General features: G+C 33.4%; 1 protein-coding gene across 1 annotated transcript; it reads right to left on the minus strand.

Annotated features, from left to right (window-relative positions):
• Window positions 1–2,254: 2,254 nt before the first annotated feature.
• Window positions 2,255–11,443, minus strand: LOC134683376 (uncharacterized). Its single transcript, XM_063542650.1, has 5 exons — window positions 10,981–11,443; window positions 10,152–10,312; window positions 7,118–7,284; window positions 4,175–4,347; window positions 2,255–2,539 (listed from the first exon to the last, which is right to left on the minus strand). Exons 1-5 carry the CDS (start codon window positions 11,270–11,272, stop codon window positions 2,499–2,501), a joined length of 834 nt encoding a protein of 277 aa, XP_063398720.1. The 5' UTR covers window positions 11,273–11,443; the 3' UTR covers window positions 2,255–2,498.
• Between the last annotated feature and the right edge of the window lie 9,451 nt (window positions 11,444–20,894).

Consider the following 20,894-nt stretch of genomic DNA (forward strand, 5'->3'; position numbering starts at 1 on the left):
TGTTCTACCTGTACTGAAGGGAAGCAACCCCGCTACATATGATATGGGACGAATTACTGGACACTTCATTGGTGAGCTTATCCCAAAACTCTTGTCTATAGATGGACTGGTCTTAAATGAGCGATCTTTTTAAACTCCGTCTAGTCAAGTGAAATAAATCTAGTAATACGATCTTTGAATGTTGTCTTTATCTGACATCGGTTATATCGAAGTGAATAATTAAACGTACTAGGATATGAAATATATAATGTTTATAAAAGATTATCAATTGAGCACTGAACTTAAATCTTTAAATGTAGTCTGTATCTATCCAAATCATACAAATAAAGGCAACAGTAGTATACCGGTGTTTAAAAGTTTAAAAAAAAACAATGAGAGAAAACTAATCCGGGTTACAAACTAAAACCGAGGGAAACACATTAACTTTTTAAAAGGAAAACAAAGAACCAACAGGAATACAGAAGTGCAACAAAAAAAAAACACCAATATAAACAAAACGAACTATTAAATAACAACTGTTATATTCCTGACTTGGACAATTTAAGAAAAAAATATGGGATGAACCTTGTTTATTAGCTAGCTTTATAACAATGTTAAAACATATCGCGGAAATGGCAACACTACGTGACAGAAATATAGTCCAAACAAACGCAAGAGCATTCATCCCAGAAATACAGAAACAAATAATATCACAGTCGACACAACATGCAAACTGCAGAACAACAACAAACATATTAATTAACGACACACACCGCAGAATATACAAAACAGTCGCGCGCTTACGTAACAAACATGCAATTTCGAACTTTATTTAATTATTTTCACAATACTCGTCCAAAGCAATTTATCACAGTGACGTTATGGAAAGGCAATATTATAATTATATGGACTAAGATCAATAAGACATAACAGAGTATCCAATCGGTACCATAACAGAAAACTTAAAAAAATGAATACTAGTGAGTACTACATTAGACGAGTTAATCCATTTAAACATTACAATTGATTTTTCTTGATTGTTTTTGTGTTTTTGAACCAGTGTCCCGGGTTTTTTTAAAGTGTTAAATATGAGCCTGTATCAAGTCGGAAACACGAAGTTTAGTTGCTGTTGTTGGTTGGTGTCTGTAAAATTTCTTTCGTTTAATTACTACAGCAGAATTCAGGCGTTAGTTTTGCCATATTGAATTGTTTTAAATTTTGCCATATCCGGGCTTTTGTCCGCTTGCAATATTGTACTAAAAAGTACTGTGTCGTTCGGTGTTGAATTGTTATTCCTGGTATCTATGATGAGTTTATTTGTATTAATAAATATACAATTAGCAATCATATCACATCATTTTATATATTATAAAAATAAAATCCAACAAACACTATTTTACAGGTGTATGTGCTAATAACCATCATTTTATATATCTATTTTACTCTGTATGCTGGCGTTGCTTTGATAAAAAAAAACCACGACATCACGATCCTGCAATACCAATGACATAAATGAGATATGTTTTATTGTTAAAACTTTTGATTTCTAAAAATACTCGCTCAGATCAAGCTGTTTTCTTTTAATCGCTTTCATAAATCAATTGTAACTTAAATGATACATGCGATTTAGAATTTCTATGTCTGGGTTCGCCTAGCGATTGATAAATCAATTACAAGAAAGTAATAGTGACTTGTATAGGTTTATGTAACAATAACTTGACTGCATAGCTGCTTGTTACTGACACTGTGTGATGTTCCTAGGCATAGAATGTACGAATGCATTAAATGAAAAATGACAGATAAGGCAACTTTCTGCCTTGAACTCTGGATGTGAAACTCTGGTGCAACAAACACTTAAGTATCGTTGTAAATTGTATAATGGAAAATGCTCTATTGGTTTTCCCGTTTAAATTGTTTGACACTAGTAATTATTGGGGCCTTTTAAGCTTTTCTGTTCGGTGTGAGCCAAGGCTCCGTGTTGAAGGCCGTACATTGACCTTTAATTGTTTACTTTTTAAAATTGTTACTTGGATGGAGAGTTGTCTCATTGGCACTCATACCACATCTTCCTCTATCTGTTATTAAATAAAGGATATTGTGATGGGATAAATATTTATTAAAGTATAAAGTGATAGAAACAAGTGAACATTTTTTTTTTAATATTTCTTCATGAGCAAGCCAAAAATAGAAAAAAATATCATAGAAGATCCTTAAATTTGTCTATGGAATCATAATATCAAAATTAAGATCTAAGTTCGATGTAGCTAAATGGTGATATATATACTAAAAGTAGAACAAAGGATACCAAAGAAAGTCGAAAATAAACTGACTTTGTCATGGCTAAAAAAGAAAAAGATAAACAGACAAACAACTGTAAACAAAATAACATATAAAACCAAAAAATAAGCAGCACGAACGCAATCAAAAGCTGAGTGTAATCTCAATAGTTTCTGAAATGTCAGTAGATTCCTTTGTCATCCATAATATGTGTTTCTTCTGTATAACACATGTATTGATAGTCACGAAATGAAAATCGAAAATACGTCTCCATCTCGGTAACCTGTGAAAACAATACAATTACAGTTAATAAAAGAAATAGAAGGTAAAACTTTATAAATGAAAGTGAATATTGATGGCCGAGCATCAACTGCTAATACTTCCTAATCCCTTCAATCGTAATCTTGTTTCACAGTGGATGGAATGGCTTCAGTGTCGAATCGAGTACGGTTTTACTTTATCTGCGTTGTGTTTGAAAGTAACAATTTATGTATTAATTGTCTTCGCTCCATTTATTTTTCTTTCAAATGGAGAAGGTATGACAAAATATATGACTTTACCCCTGGAGTTGCAAAATAACAAATATCTTCACACCTTTAAATTTCAGATTGGTTATTGTCATAAATGAATAGTAAATCGCTATCTGTACATTTTTGGACTAATTTCTTTGTGGCGCTTAAACCTTTGTCAAATACATAGCTTTATAGAAAAAAATAGATATGAGCACATGTCGTATACTTCAGCGGCATATTACTGTTTCCTTTATTGACTGGAGATATCTTCTTAAAACTATCTGTTTGGCTCATTTCTAAAACTAAAAGGTATGGTATACTCTAAAGGAACCCGTCCTACTGTCTTGTAAAGATAAGAAATTGGTGGTATCACGACCACTAATGAAAAGGACATGATTCAAGCTACAATCAGTTAAAGATATATCTGTGGTCAACTTAATTGGCCGTTTCAGAATCTTAAGAATCGTTGGTAATTTCATCGTTCGTACCACAAAATTAAAATAACGTCACGTCAAAGGTTGAATTGACATGGAATATGAAATTATTAACCAATCACGACGTTTTGGCGTACACTTTTGAAAATATTTCCCAGGGTGCATTAGAGTTTGAAACGGCGATTTGTGTCTTTTAAATTTGTTAACTTTTGTTTTACTTTTCCCTTGTCACTATAGTTTCCTTGTTATCATTTCATTTACACAGACTTTAAGAAATGAAACATGGCATTGGATTGTTTTACTTATACACTCCACATTCAGGTTCTGATTATTATTGATATCGTATCGATTTATGCACATTTGTCGTCTCAATAATGTTTCTATCTTATCTGAAAAGTAATCTGATTTGCAGTTGAGCCTTTTGTTGCAATCGCATGTGATTAGTTTAAATATCATATAGGTAACTAGAAAAGCGTATCGTGCAAGTATAAGTGTTAATGTAATCATGAATAAATTCTAGTATCGTATTTATATATCAAGACAGAAACAATTGCTTTTAAAGATATCACTTTAGTTTTGGGACGTCTGAGTTATAATCTTATCCTCTTTATCGACGTCATACCAAAACAATGATCTGACTACTCATAAAATGATAATGTGAAAATCATGTACATTTCTCTTTAATTGACAATTTTATAAGAAATCATTGAACTCGTGTTTCTCGATAAATACTTTTTTTTTTAATATTAACTTAGGAGCGCGGAGCTTTTGCATTCTAAATTACGTAACATACACCTCCATTCATTTAAACCATTTAAGAAACGTATCGATGAAGAACATTATTTGAACAGACAAAAAGCACCGGATATTCAATTGCTTGTTTGACTTAATTGTTAAATAAATGGTATATACTAGCTACATAAGTATATAAATTACATCGTTAACACTCGTTACATAAGTATATATGCATACCATCATAGTCGAAACTACCGACCGTGTTTTCTGTGTATCTAAACAGTGGGTAATTATTTGTAGTGTCAAAATTGCAGGTGTAACCATAGAAGTCCACCACGACAAACCATCCTAATTCAGTTGCTAAACACAAATCGTAGTTCTTATATATGAAAAACCTCCTGGAGTAATCCCTGAAAAGGTATCGAAATATTCTTTAAATATTGTGGAAGGTATTCGATTAGTTGCATTCTACATGTGCTTAAATCATATGACACCAGTTTCTTGTGATTAAAGAAGTAATGAAATATACTCACCTTAGACAACTGTGTACGGTTTTTTTAAGTACGAATTCGTAACATGTAATCTATAGAAATACGTTATTCAATGAACATGAATCGAAACGTGTGCCTGCTATTTTTTTCCCCTAGTTAATATGAAAATTAAGGAGTTGAGGTATGATTGCCAATGAGATAATTATCCACCAAATTACGAAAGTAGATGTAAGCAATAATAGGCAATCACGCGGCCTTAATCGATGAAAAAAAGACATAGCGTATAATCAGCCAAATCTCGAACATGAATTAATATGAAACAATGCAATTGAGAAAAACAGCTTAATTTATAACAAAAACAAAATATGAACAATAAATATGACATTCATGAACCGACGGCAACGACTTAACTGCAGGCTCCCGGCTAAGACCAGGCCGTTTATGGTTGTGACTTGCATAAGCAGTCTTCATAGAATCACAAAGATCGTGAAAAAACAATTGAGATGATAGAGCGATGTTTAATTTTTGTGTATAGTGCTCATACGATCCAATTAGGTACTACAACCTTGTTTTAACGGTTGTAAAATACTTTGGTGTATTTTTTTTTCAATCAGAGTCAACTGATGATATCTGCTTTCCACGTTGGTTAAACTTTTCTTTCATAACGAGTTTTCCCATTCGTACATCATTGGTTGCCAAAATTTTAACTAGAGAAGATATTTTAAGGTCACTGCAAATGAAAAAGGTGTCGGTGAATTAGAGGACGGCAAAACAATAACGCAATATCCGATTATTTGTTTTAAATCTCAATAAAATAAAGGATTTTTCTAAAAACCGAAATTATGTGTTCACATGTTTACATTAAAGCCCATCTAGTATATAAAACACCTTTTTGGTTAAATTGACATATGACTTTAAAGTTTTATTCATATACGACATTAATGTGTATTTGACGAAGCTAAACATCCCCACAATTGAAAACAAATTCGTCTTGTCTAATTCTTTTTTTTTTTATCAATTGTTTTAAATGATAGACTTGCTTATGTGTTCTAAATGCATTTCGTTACTTGATAACCCTAGTTTAAGGTCAGTTCGTTCAGATTTAGATCATTTAATCTGATGCCCCATGTAAAGAGATTGCCAGGATCTTTGCACGTTGGGAACATTGCATCGACTGTTTGAGGGGTTGGTATGTTGACTGTTGCATGGCAAAACACCTTTCATTATCCTATAACACTCATTTTCCGATTGCCGTCCTTATATATATAGAAGTGTCTACCTTTGTGTTTATTGTTGATTAGTTTTCGTTTTGAACTTGTATAAAATATTTTTCCCTCGACGTAAAGCAACAAAAATCACTCAATATTATCTTATCAGTTCCATTAATCAATTAACTAATTCAAGGTAAATCATAAAATTGTACACAATTTTTTATTGTAGAAGACAATTTCAAGACCACTGTCAATTCTGTTTTTTATTGTTTAAATTTGAATAGCTATAGTTTCTCGCAGTTTAAATTTCATAATAAGTTGCAACTTCATAACAAGAATAGGAGCATAGACAGCGTAAATAAAGGCAACAGTAGTATACCGCTGTTCGAAATTCATAAATCAATTGAGAAAAAAGCAAATCTGGGTTACAAACTAAAACTGAGGGAAACACATCAAATATAAGAGGAGAACTACTACACAACAGGCGTTGCTAATGGGCTTTATATATATGCCTTTTTGTGTTAACTTTTGTACCCCTAATTTTGACCTTTTTACTTATCATGTCTGTTTGTTTTGTTAACACACCGTTGTCAATATAAATAAACGTTATGCAACTGTCATACAAGTGAGAGGTTTATCTGGCTATAAAACCAAGATTAATCTGCCATCTTCAATTGAAAATGTCTGTACCAATTCAGGATGGTGACAGTTGTAGTCCATCCGTTTGATATGTTTTATCATTTGATTTTGCGATTTGATTAGACTTTCCGTTTTGAATTTTCCTCACAGTTCGGGTTTTTTTCCATTTATGCATGCATCACCCATAAACTTAAACCAAACTATCGTCTTTTGCTTTATTTTATTGTACACAATCGTATAAACAACACAACGTTTTCCTTTAAGTCATGCGTTGGTGTTCATTCTTTGCAAATGAGAAAGATTTTTTTTTTTCTTATAGCATTTCCTTTAAAATATTTTTTTTATATAATTGATTAATTGACTGTTCAGATATAATCTTGTATATGGCTAATAACATTTTCTTTCTTTCATTCCCTTTCCTTTTTTATCTCTGAAATTTATTTATTTTCCGTTTTAGATATTTCTGAATCAAATATTAGACAAAATAGTAAATGAATAAGTATATTGTATGGCTATTGATTTCTTATACTGTGAGCATACAGTGTCGTGAACATGACTGTCTGAAAATATCACTCCTACCATTTCTTTTTCATTGAACGATCTGCGAAAATTTCTAAGTAATGTAATTAATTTGCATATTTTGGATATTCTTGTGTACTATTATTTGTCTGTTTGTCTTTTTCATCTTAAGGCATGGCGTTGTTAGTTTACTTTCGATTTATGAGTTTGTCGTTCCTCTTGTATCTTTTGCCCCTCTTTTAATATCATAGCTAATACATAGTTATCTTCTGTTCCATTTTCACCAATAAATGTACTATATGATTAACTAATATGCTTACCCTTGAACAGAGAAGTACAAATAGTCGTATAAGTAATAAGGTAAGTCATTCCATGCATTGGTCGTAACATATGTTGGGGAGAACCAGTCAGTGTTACTGGTTCCTGGTGGAATGTCAAACCGCATTTCAACAACTGGTAAGCTATTTGTATGGATAACTATGTTAACCTTAAATAAATTCTTATTAATACATGTTATTGGTAGAAAAAATAAAACAATGACCGTCATTGAAACTGTGTAAATATGATAATTTAAAAGTGAAATAAGCCGACTCTAAGTTACCGACGTTCAACTCTCGTCAAGCGATTAGGGAAAGTAAAAACTGAGAAAATCGCAATAAATAATGAGGAGAAAGATTTTTCAAACCAACAAAAGTTAAGCAATAGTTAGTTAACAATCAACAAAAGATAACATATAGTTAGTTTAAAACAAAAAAGTTTTACAAAAAGATAGTTTACAACCAACCAACAGAGGTAGTGTCAATTTCACTTTGTATGTATTTCACTCGCAGGAATCGAATCCTACATAACATTTAATATTAAAGATAACAGGATTTGAATTATACTTTAATAAATTCATCGTAGATACCAGGAAGGATTTGAATTATACTTAATTGATTGTTTCCTAATTTAACATATTTCTATAAAACCATGATATTATTCAGAGCTTCATATTGCTATGGAAGGAATTACATGTGGATAGTGCATGTTTTTGTTAAAATTTGCATTAAAGAACGTCGGTTATCAATATAAAAATAAATTTGTATCCGAAAGAACACATATACCGGGTATCTTAACTTCCAACGTATGTTTTGTTTTGGTTAATGATGGCCTTCTTATACATTTTAAAGATTGGTGTATCAGGCTTTCGTGTGGTGTACACAAGTTGCTGATCTGTTTTGAAATAAGCAAATGCTATGAATTTAAATAGAGATTGAAAGACATTATGACAATTGTATGAAACAATTTCACTGCATATTGACCCTACTTCTTTTTTAATGTTTGCAATCACCTACATTAAGGAGAGGGCAATAACTTTTTTTTTATTATACTTCATGTCAAAAATGACAGATTTTGATTGGCTAATACGAGGGTGTTACCATTCATGGAAACGCTTGATCAAGTGTGTGGTTTATTAAGTACGACTCTATCCTATGACAAATACTAGTACTCTCTTTCCTTTCACGGAGACGCTTGAAGTTTGCGCCTCAGTTGACAATATTTTCTCGGGGTAACAATCTGCTCTATCATCCTCTCAGAAATGTGTTATTTGTATAATGTTAACCTGTGTTGGTGCTTTTCAAGGTGTCGTTAACTGTAATCTGAGACAAAACATGCATTTTTGCATTTGTTGTTAACTATTTTTGCCAAAATCGAGGTGTGATAACATGTTATCGGACCTCAATTGATTCTCCTCATTAAGTAGATATGTATTTTTTTAAACAAAAGAAAAAGTGTCTATGTTACAGCAACCCAACAACAAAGATTGCCTTTATTTTTTGCCCATGTCCTTTTATCAAGATTATTAGATACTAACAAAATGCTACTTCCGATTTTGTTTAAGATATGTTCCCTTTCTGTTTGACATTATTGAAAAAGGATAAAAACAAAAGCAAAAAAGTGCAACTATGTAAAATTTGAGCAATTTGCTTGTGTATTCAATGAACTTTTGATAGGGTGTCATAGTTGATACATACTCTAAAAAATGTATATAAAAAAACGTGTACTAGTAACATATTTTAATTTGATTCTGCTTTACTAGTATCAGGTAAGGTACGCTGCAGTCGCATTAATTTACATTAAACTATCGGAAAAGGTACTCTACGGTCGATTGCATATATCTGAATGATTTTTGTAGCATATATAGCCATGTTTAATTTTTTATTCGAGCGTCAACGAGTATTGAGTTTCTTGTAGACAAAACCGCGTATGGCGCATATTCAAAATTTCATCCTGGTATCTATGAGAAGTTTATTTCTACATTGGGAGATAACGCAATATTGATAGTCTGTAGAAATACATGCAGATGACAGAAAGTACTAAGAGGTAAATATCATTAAAATAAAAATTAATCAAAACGTTTGAAAATTATTAATTTATTTCATTGATATCTTATATTAGTACTTCAAAAAAGAATCTTATAAACTTTTACAAATTGAATATCAATTAACGGAAATTTCAGTAGATATAATAAATAAAATCCCGAGAGAAATTATTTCGGGAAATACCATGTTGTACTTATATCCGGGCATATGAATATTGTTTTATTGAAATTACTGTTGATAAAAATGAAAATATAAATTGTTATAACAATATTCCTGATATCTGGCTATTGGAAAATCATTTACAAATAGATTCTCCCACTGCGTCGAGTGTGATACGATATTTATCCACTCGAGACAGTATAAATGTCCCCTAGGGATCTTTCGCCTAGTTTTGCTTTCTTTATATTCAAGTCATGTATATATACTACTCGCCAGCTTTTTTCTAAAATAAAATTTGCACTATTTTCTTTTAATCAACGAAAGAAATAAGACGAATTATATAATATGCAAATTAGGAACAGCGTGTAAAGTCAAGATAATTCTACACGTTATGTGATTTCAAATCAATGCAAATCGAAACCATATCTTGAGTGAATTGATATAGTCATATAACTGTAGTTTTGCAAAAAATATTTGGGTCATACTTTTTCTTGTTTCCAACCAAAAAAAAACAATTAAAATCCCTAAAGTATTAACAATTACGGTAACAATTGCAAACTCGAGGCTAAAATTTTTAAATTGCTCAGCTAGATTTGAAGATTAGGCTGAAAGAAACAAAAAGGACTACAACTTGCATTCACCTGAACGACGGAAAATCAGCGCCATGCATTACAGCGTTTAATTCCTTAATAAAAATGATTTACGTAAAACAATATTCGCAGTTACATACAAGAGCAACGTCCTTTTTGAAGAAAACAATCCTACGACAGACGCCCTGAAGTGTACATAATAACAATCGTTAAAAGAAATACAAGGGAATATATTAACTCACTGTGTTAATGTTCAAACTGTTCCAATTATCTATAGCAGATGAACGAAAATTTCCTGTATTGTCATACTTTTCTGGTTCAAACATTCCATTTGTAAAAGACTCGTACACTGCAATTCCCGAACCAGCGACAGCATTGTAGACTAATGTCCCCCATTTGTTAACTTTGTATAAAAGAAAGAAAATATCTAAATAAATTCCGATTTCTTCTATTTGTATCATCAATGATAACCTGGTTTTTACATATAGATTTCATCACGGCAACAGGAGTGTTAAGATATATCCAATCGAGACAGTTAAAGTTGATTTACAAAGCGCGAGGCGTGCCGAGCTTTTTAAATAACTAAAATTTAACTGTTGAAGCCGAGCTTTTTTAATATCTACAATTTAACTGTGGAGAAGTATAATATAGATACATATATAGTTGCCCTGTCATCTGTTTCTCTGTGATTTTCATCCTTCCGATTCAAACATTTGCAGAAACTTGTGTTCTTTTTATGTGACGTCATCAGGCAAGGTGGCGCCTTTTTTTAGGACGTCAACATAGGAAATTCAGAAGAAATCAAGAAAATCTAATGTTATAATTAAATGTCAACCATCCGTTTGCTGAGATTTTTTACTTGTCATTAGAATTATTTTTCTCACACCGCTCAGGAAATGTGAAAATAGTACAAACATTAAAGAAATCTTTCATGAATTATCGTAAATCAAACATTGTAATGATAATTATTAGTATATAGATTTATTTCTAATTTTATTTGATTATTGTTATTATTATTATTATCATTATTATTATTATTATTATTATTATTCAGAAAAGATACGCTAATACCTTTTGAAACAGGTTCATATATTCGCCAGGTAGTATTTGATTTAAATGTCAACTTTCCTTCATAGATCTCCGCTGAATGAATCAGGCACAATTCGTCAATGGCATTGTAGCTGTAATAAGTACAGGATTTTAATTCATTACACTTTAAGGCACATTTAATGACTGAAAATTCTGTAAAAGTCATTTCATTTTGATGAAAATAGTTGTGATTTGATTTCATGGTAAATTTTTGCGATGCTGTAGACAAAACACTATTGTAAATAATAACCAAATGTAACACTGAAATACCCATTACGGAACTATGATGTTATCCCTGTAACACTGAAATACCCATTACGGAACTATGATGTTATCCCTGTAACACTGAAATACCCATTACGGAACTATGATGTTGTCCCTGTTACGTTGACTATCACTACAGTATAACTACTAGTATTAATCAAAGTTCATTTGATAAAGCCAACTGTAATATACCGCTCTTCATAAGTCATAAATCGATTGAGAGCAAACAAATCCGTGTTACAAACTAAAACCGAGGGAAGTACATCAACTGTAAGATGAAAACAATAGACAAACAGAACCATTGAAGTGCAACTAAACCTAACGTCAACATACATAGAAACTTACTATTTGATTACAATTAACTGCCATTTCCTGACTTGGAACAGGACAAATAGAATTGCAAAAAACGTTGAGACATGTACGGTAACAGAATGTTTGAACAATTAAAATTGCTACTTTTTTAAATGTCAATCGAGTGTATTGCGTCACATTATTTGTGTAATATCAAGTAATCGGACTTTTTTATTTAAGGAATGACTGTATTTTTTCTGTCTATGAAGAAATAACATAAAAAAAACACTGAATAAACCGCGTAAGTTATGACAAGTTCCCATTAAACAATTCACCACAATTTCTTGCAAGTTGGCGTTAACAGATTTGATTCCGATTGGTAGTCTCAATAAACTGCTTCGCTGAACGCAGCTGGATATGCCCGCAGAGGTTCGACCGTGAACAGTTGGGGCTAAAATAGACACATTATTGAAGCTTGATACAGGTCTGAATTTGGATTCTAATTAGATATTTGACATTTTGTAGGTTTCTGAATAAATGAAGTCAACGAACTTGAAATAGTTATTATTAATTGAATTTATTTTCAATTAAAGATTTCTTGCTGTTGTGCAACACACTGTGCTGTTGTGTAATACACTGTGCTGTTGTGCAATACTTAGTTAATATGTTGTCAGACTATAAACAAATAAAGTTATAATCATCAATGTCATATTAGAAATTTATGAAAATCAAAAAGGAGCTAAAAATTATATCAATGGATATAAACAATTCACCAAAGTTTCATTATAATTGCTAACAGTATTTATGAGTTATGGTCCGAAAATTGGAAAATCCCCCCTTTTTTAATGAATAAAATCCCAAAAAAAACGTAAAATCAAAAATTTATTAAAAAAAACGAAAGGGAGCTGACGTCCATATATATAAATAATTCACCATAGTTTATGCAAATTTGTTAAAGCGTTTTTGAACTAATCTCCGACAACTTGGCGGCAGACGGACAGACGGACAACGGTATTCAATCATTCGTCACGTTAATGCGCTTTAAAATAACTTAAATTTTCCGAATGTTGTAATGAACGTATATAGGTTTGACTTTTTTAAGTCCAATTCTATGATCCAGAATCCACTGGACGCATCAAGCTCACTAAAATATCATGCTCCTGCTAACTTAGCGGTATTTTCATCCTGTCTCGGCAATATGAAATGTTCTCTCTTTATTGCTCGATTAAGATCTTTATGTTCCAAACATATCCACAATTTACCATCTGCCTTTTCTAAATTACTACTTTTGGAATAACCCATTCCGTAGATGTTCCACTTTTCCCACAATGCGTAATTTTTTCATTCTATCTATTTCTGTTTTTAATCTTTTTTGCAGAACAATCGGTACTCTAAGTGAGGGGTGAATAACAGGATAGATTTATTTATCCAATTCAATATGATGATATCCTTCTAATTCGCCTATTCCATCAAATAAATCACTATTTGCCTTCAAAATAGATTCGGCACTTTTCCCAACTGACATAACTCTATTACTTAGATTAATTTTTCACAAGCACTTAATCCTAAGATACATTGAGCATTGAAATTTAAAACTGCAAATTCCATTCTTTCAATTTTATTTCTATGAGATACATTCATGTAACATCTTCCTAGTACGTCCATTTTTTTACCTGAATATGTGACTAATCTTGGTTTGCTTGGAATAATTTTAATATTTCCTTTCACTAGTTGCATTACTTTGTACAGAATTACATTTGCCTGCGCACCCGTATCCAATTTGAACTTCTGATTTTTTTTCCTTTCAAATTCAAATTAACCATCCAAGAATTTTCACTTTTCTTCTAATTTTCGATACATCCAGTGTATAATTCGTCTCTGCTGTTTTTGAAAATCTTCTTTAAATGATTCGACTTTTTACACTGGTTACACGTTTATTCCGTTAGCTGGACAACTTTTAGGTAGGTGTTGCATTCTGCATTTCTTGTAATCGTATTTCTGGTTTTCCGGGTTGTCTTTTCTAGAATCTTTGTATTGATGTTTCTCTTTTGGTTTGTGTCCTTATTTGAGTCGTTCCTCGTTGCATTTACTGTGTTTTCATCTATTGTTTTAGATTTTATTGTTGTTTTTAAACTTCCGATGAGCGATATATGTCTATTGACTTTGCAACTGTCTGGTCTTGTATTCTTAGTAATCTTTCACGAACATTGTAACTAAGTATACCACATACTATCCTGTCTCTTACAAAATTGTCGCATAACTGTCCAAATTCACATGTGTTGGCTCATTTTAATAAATTTCCTGTTGACAAAACACAAATTTTCGAAAAACTGAAGATTATCTTATCCCCGGAATAGATTACCTTGGCCGTATTTGACTAATCTTTTTGGAATTTTGGGGTCCTTAATGCTTTTCAACGTTGTACTTGTTCGGCTTTATAACTATTTTCATCTGAGCGTCACTAATGAGTTTTATGTAGACGAAACGTACTTCTGGCTTCTGGTACCTGTGATTACAATTGGCTCTGTGTTTTAGCTCTGTAGCTCAAGTCTGTGGCATAGTGGTCTATGGTGTATTCGCCTTCACCTTGTGAAAACTTCTGAAACTTATAACGTTCATATATGTCTGGTTCTATGTAAGATTGAAAAATTGTTCATATTTCATTAACAATGGTGCAACTTTGTTAATAATCTTCCACGATATTAAACGTGTTGAAAATTTCTACGGCATCATCTCCAATACAGCGAAGAAGGTTAACAGCGAACATTGCAACTTTTCTGCGTTTTCGTTGAACTCATTAGCGTCTTTGTAAAACTGGAATTTTTGTTTCCAATTTTCTCCAATTCTCGGATACATTTCCCTCTTTGCTTAAGGCTATGGTGGTTTCAATTGATCCATTTGGGTAGTTAATCCATTCGTTTTTTAATCTGACACCATTTCATATTCTAGCACGGGGCATAAATATAGGTCTGTATTCATTCAAGACTTATTTCAAACTACACTTTATTACAATATAGTTATCAAAGGTACCAGGATTATTATTAAGTACGCCAGACGCGCGTTTCGTCTACATAAAAGACTAATCAGTGACGCTCATATCAAAATATTTATTAAGCTGTCGCCTGTGGTCTCGAATAAAAATAGAATTTTGCAGTAAACTAAATGGAAAATGAAGCGAATAAGTGCTTTAAATAGATATGTTGATACATCCTGCAATGACCAAATCGCTGTATCTAACCATCCTTATTCGTTATGAATCTTTAGATAATGGAAACCATGGATAATTCGGCAGAAGAAAAGCTTAGAAATTCAATACATTTCACAAAAATCAGAGTTGGGCATGCAGTAGATACATATTTTAATTTCAAATTATAAGTTTCAACAACACAATATCCGTCCTTTAATTCATACTAGAATAGACGTAGCGGGAATATGGACTGGAGATATCCTCAGATTCCTGAAGCCATGAACATAAGAAGGTTGTAAGTTTTGTGCACCAAATGCACATTTTAATATACAAAAGAAGATGTGGTGTAATTGCTAATCAGACAACTCTTTACAAGAGACCAAACGACACAGAAATTAATAAAAATAGGCCACCGAGCGGTCTTTGACAATGAGCATAGCTCATACCACGTAGTCAGCTAGAACAGGCCCCGAAATGAAAAATGTAAAACAATTCAAACGAGAAAACTGAAGGCCTAATTCAGGTACAAAAAAGAGCTAAATACAAATATGTTACACATAACTAAACGACAACCACTGAAAGGCTCCTGGATTGGGATAGGCATTCATACAGAATGTGGCAGGGTTATTAAGTCACTTTTGAAATACTTATTATCAAGGATTTACTATAGTTTGATGCTCTGTGACTTCCTCATGTATCTGTATGAAAGTGTTAGGATATTGGTTTTCCAAATTATTTTAAGAAGTTAAGACCTCTAATAATGTTAATTCTGTGTACTTGTAAATCTTTGAATGGTTTTGTTTTCTGTAGCAGGATGAAGGTATGACATTTTAAACAAAGAAGTTAGATGCGTATCAATATTGTCCGCTTAAATTTTCTTTAGAATAACAAAAATGTGTTTACCGACTTAAATAAAAATGTTAGCTGTTTGTTTAAATTTGCTAAAGATGAATAAAACAAAAAGAATAGAAAATCTATGTTAAAAGCGGAGAAAATGTATCGGAAACCCAAAACAATAGAGACGTATTGGGAGGAAATAGAAGGTTGAAGATATACAAAGAGGTGCACTTTAACGTAATGAATTAATACTGTAAATGTGTATATATCAATAATCAATACAATAATGAATGAAGGAAATTAGAAAAACGCATTTAACCTGAGTAAAGTTTTTTGTCACTAATGGGAACACATGAAAAATATGAAGAGAAAAAATGTCATGATGGCTGTTTCAATTCACTTAACTGACACACTTTCCATGTGCTATTTTTATTGTTTATCAATGTCACGATCCCGTAAACTGTGGCGACAAACACGAAATTTCATTTGCTTATGATTATTTCTACAGCCATGTTTTGAGGGTTTTGCTGATACAACCCTGTCCCGGGTAAAAGAGGATTGGCTGATACACCACTATTCCAGATTAAGGGGATTGAGCTGATACGTCATTATTTTTAGTTAAAGGGGGCTCTACTAATACACTACTGCCCGATGTTGATGTTGTACTGATAATTATGACTGTCCAATGCTCAAAGGGGCTCTGCTGATAAACTATTGGTCAGGGTTAATTTTACAATGAAACAAGGTGTAGGGATTTTTCAGATACACTATTACTACTGCCCAACATTATTTCTGTACTGGTGCACAATTACCTCCTGTTAAAAAATTGTGTTTGCGCTGATAAACTACTGTCCAAGGTGAACGAAGTTACTGTGATACACTAATGACCTATGTTAATGCTGTGCTGATACGTCACTACCCCTGATACACTACTGCCCAAGGTTAATGTTGTAATGATATACCACATTCCAAGATTAACGAGTTTTTGCTGATACACTGTTGTCCTATGTTAATGGTGTGCTGATCATTACTGCCCCTGGTGCAACACTGTCCATGATGTTGTGATATACAACACTGTCATATGTTAATATTGTGCTGCTACACATCTGTTATATGTAAATGTTGGGATGATATGCCACTGTCCCTGGTACACTACTGCCCAAAGTTAATGTTGTGATGATACACCACTGTCCCAGATTAACGAGGTTGTGATGTTTCACTACTGCCCTATGTTAATGATGTGCTGATACACCACTTCCCCTGTCACAATACTACCGAAGGTTAATGTTGTGATATTCAACATTGTCCCAGGGTAAGCCGGTTGTACTGATACACTATTATCCTATTTAAATGGTGTGCTGATATGCCACTGCCCTGATACACTACTGTCCAAAGTTAATGTTGTGATGATACACCACTGTCCCAGATAAACGAGGCTGTGATGTTTCACTACTGCCCTATGTTAATGATGTGCTGATACACAACTTCCCCTGTCATAATACTACCGAAGGTTAATGTTGTGATATTCAACATTGTCCCAGGGTAAGGCAGTTGTACTGATACACTATAATCCTATTTAAATGGTGTGCTGATATGCCACTGCCCCTGATACACTAATGCCCAAAGTTAATGTTGTGATGATACACAACAGTCCCAGGTAAACGCGGCTGTGATGTTTCACTACTGCCCTATGTTAATGATGTGCTGATACACCACTTCCCCTGTCACAATACTACCGAAGATTAATGTTGTGATATTCAACATTGTCCCAGGGTAAGGCGGTTGTACTGATACTCTTTTATCCTATGTAAATGGTGTGATGATATGCCACTGCCCCTGGTACACTACTGTCCAAAGTTAATGTTGTGATGATACACCACTGTCCCAGGTAAACGAGGCTGTGATGTTTCACTACTGCCCTATGTTAATGATGTGCTGATACACCACCTTGCCTGTCATTATACTACCGAAGGTTAATGTTGTGATATTCAACATTGTCCCAGGGTAAGGCGGTTGTACTGATACACTATTATCCTATGTAAATGATGTGCTGATATGCCACTGCCCCTGATACACTACTGCCCAAAGTTAATGTTGTGATGATACACCAAAGTCCCAGGTAAACGAGGTTGTGATGTTTCACTACTGCCCTATGTTAATGATGTGCTGATACACCACTTCCCCTGTCACATTACTACCGAAGGTTAATGTTGTGATATTCAACATTGTCCCAGGGTAAGGCGGTTGTACTGATACACTATTATCCTATGTAAATGATGTGCTGATATGCCACTGCCCCTGATACACTACTGCCCAAAGTTAATGTTGTGATGATACACCACAGTCCCAGGTAAACGAGGTTGTGATGTTTCACTACTGCCCTATGTTAATGATGTGCTGATACACCACTTCCCCTGTCACAATACTACCGAAGATTAATGTTGTGATATTCAACATTGTCCCATGGTAAGGCGGTTGTACTGATACACTATTATCCTATGTAAATGGTGTACTGATATGCCACTGCCCCTGATACACTACTGCCTAAAGTTAATGTTGTGGTGATACACCACAGTCCCAGGTAAACGAGGTTGTGATGTTTCACTACTGCCCTATGTTAATGATGTGCTGATACACCACTTTCCCTGGTACAATACTACCGAAGGTTAATGTTGTGATACGCAACATTGTCCCAGAGTAAGGCGGTTGTACTGATACACTTTTATCTTATGTAAATGGTGTGATGATATGCCACTGCCCCTGGTACACTACTGCCCAAAGTTAATGTTGTGATGATACACCACTGTCCCAGGTTAACGAGGTTGTGATGTTTCACTACTGCCCTATGTTAATGATGTGCTGATACACCACTTACCCTGTCACAATACTACCGAAGGTTAATGTTGTGATATTCAACATTGTCCCAGGGTAAGGCGGTTGTACTGATACACTATAATCCTATGTAAATGGTGTACTGATATGCCACTGCCCCTGATACACTACTGCCCAAAGTTAATGTTGTGACGATACACCACATTCCCAGGTAAACGAGGCTGTGATGTTTTACTACTGCCCTATGTTAATGATGTGCTGATACACCACTTTCCCTGGTACAATACTACCGAAGGTTAATGTTGTGATATTCAACATTGTCCCATGGTAAAGCGGTTGTACTGATACACTTTTATCTTATGTAAATGGTGTGATGATATGCTTCTGCCCCTGGTACACTACTGTCCAAAGTTAATGTTGTGATGATACACCATTGTCCCAGGTTAACGAGTTTGTGATGGATTACCATTGCCCTATGTTAATGATGTGCTGATACGCTACTTCCCCTGGTACAATACTACCGACGGTTAATGTTTTGATATTCAACATTGTCCCAGGGTAAGGCGGTTGTACTGATACACTATTTTCCTATGTAAATGGTGTGCTGATATGCCACTGCCCCTGATACACTACTGCATAAAGTTAATGTTGTGATGATACACCACAGTCCCAGATTAACGAGGTTGTGATGTTTCACTACTGCCCTATGTTAATAATGTGATGATACACCACTTCCCCTGTCACAATACTGCCGAAGGTTAATGTTGTGATATTCAACAATGTTCCAGGGTAAGGCGGTTGTACTGATACACTATTATCCTATATAAATGGTGTGCTGATATGCCACTGCCCCTGATACACTACTGCCCAAAGTAAATGTTGTGATATTCAACATTGTTCCAGGTTAAGGAGATTAAGCGGATACACTACTGTCCCATTTCAATGTTGTGTTGATACACCACTGTCCTATGCTTATACTGTGCTGATAAATCGCTGTCCCATGCTCAAGGGGTTGTTTGGTCATAAACATATTTAAACCAACACATTTTTTTTAGGTCAATCCCAAATCGGGAACCTGCAATACAGTGGCTTAAGATAGTTGCTGTTTGTTGTTATTTTTTTCCATCAGAAAGCAGTCCGATTGTTGTCTCTTTCTTTTTAGGAAAGTCTCTTATGCACCACATGAAGGGGACAATCAAAACCTCTCCTCAGGGACAATATTGTATGGTATCATGTAACAGTTAAATTTAAGAGGACATATAATGAAGGCCATTTGTTGAGCCGAAATATTTGCAATTATTGTATAATTTATATCATCTGCATGTTCAGTTTTTCAATCTTTGTGCGATGATATGCAACACTTTTTAGTGTTTTGTTTTCCATCTATTTATCGGTATTGTTACACAATCTTTCAGACTCATAAAATAGATTATTGCTCATTAGTAAACATAATATGGAAGCTTAAGGCCCCGAGATTATTTTTATATATAAGCCTCTGTCGAGGTTTGTGAATTATATATAAGTCTGTTGGTCTCACGTGGTTGGTCTATCATCGACAATTTGGCTGCGTTAAACACAAGACCGTATGTATATGTAGTACATGTATGTATAAAATTATTCACAAGTGTACTGTTTGAAAGCCAGGAGAAGACTGCCAAAGCAACATTTTACAAAACATACATTAATTTAAAGTTAAGGGTATTAAATCATTATATAAAAGGTTCTCATAAAATGTATATCACTGTCCAATCTTATGTAATAATCATCGGATTATTGTCCTCCGATTAAACTTAGTTAAAAAAGAATAGCGGGTGCTCGAGCGGGTGTCTTCAATTTGATTATTAAGCCAAATATTTCATGATTATTTGATTACCTAGGACTGTATTTTTAGTTTATGATTATTTGATTACTAAAGATAAGCAAATATTTAATGATTATGTGATTATATTGGCCAAAAAATGGTGATTATGTGATTACTAGGACCCCCCATGAGGGGCCTCATATATATTCAACCTATGTCTACAAACAAAATACAATAGGCGTTGTTATATCAATGTCAACACCTCTATTTCCCCTATCATTTCATTGAAAAATGGTCCCTTTTACATACCTGTTTAAAAGTAAATTTTTGAGCTTAAATGGTCCGTGACCCCCTTTTCAAAACGAGAGTTCATACACATATTCAATTAAAACTAGAGTTCATATAAAGCACTTTGCAAATTATAGTAAAAGTTCCCATAAATGTCACTTTTCTTCGGGTGTTCCGGCCAAATATCTCTAATATATAAAGCTTACTTGCGTGAAAACAAAAATTTGTAAATATACTGAATACTCTCGAGTGAATACTATACTGAGTGCTCTATTTTAAAATTAAAGTTTGCATCTGGCTTACTAAATCATGTGTGAACGTTTACGTGAAAGTTTACTGATGACTTAAAAACTTTCAAGTTGATACATGTCATTTTCTTAAGATGTGTACAAACAT

The sequence above is a fragment of the Mytilus trossulus genome, chromosome 9 (genome assembly GCF_036588685.1).
Source record: "Mytilus trossulus isolate FHL-02 chromosome 9, PNRI_Mtr1.1.1.hap1, whole genome shotgun sequence".
Classification (NCBI taxonomy): domain Eukaryota; kingdom Metazoa; phylum Mollusca; class Bivalvia; order Mytilida; family Mytilidae; genus Mytilus; species Mytilus trossulus.

Coding starts and splice junctions, on each gene's coding strand:
- LOC134683376 (XM_063542650.1), bottom strand. CDS start 11,272: ATGGGTATTTCAGTGTTACATTTGGTTATTATTTACAATAGTGTTTTG. Junction 7,285..10,151: donor ACAGTTTGAACATTAACACA/GTGAGTTAATAT, acceptor AATTTATTTAAG/GTTAACATAGTTATCCATAC. Junction 2,540..4,174: donor CGGTAGTTTCGACTATGATG/GTATGCATATAT, acceptor TTGTTTTCACAG/GTTACCGAGATGGAGACGTA.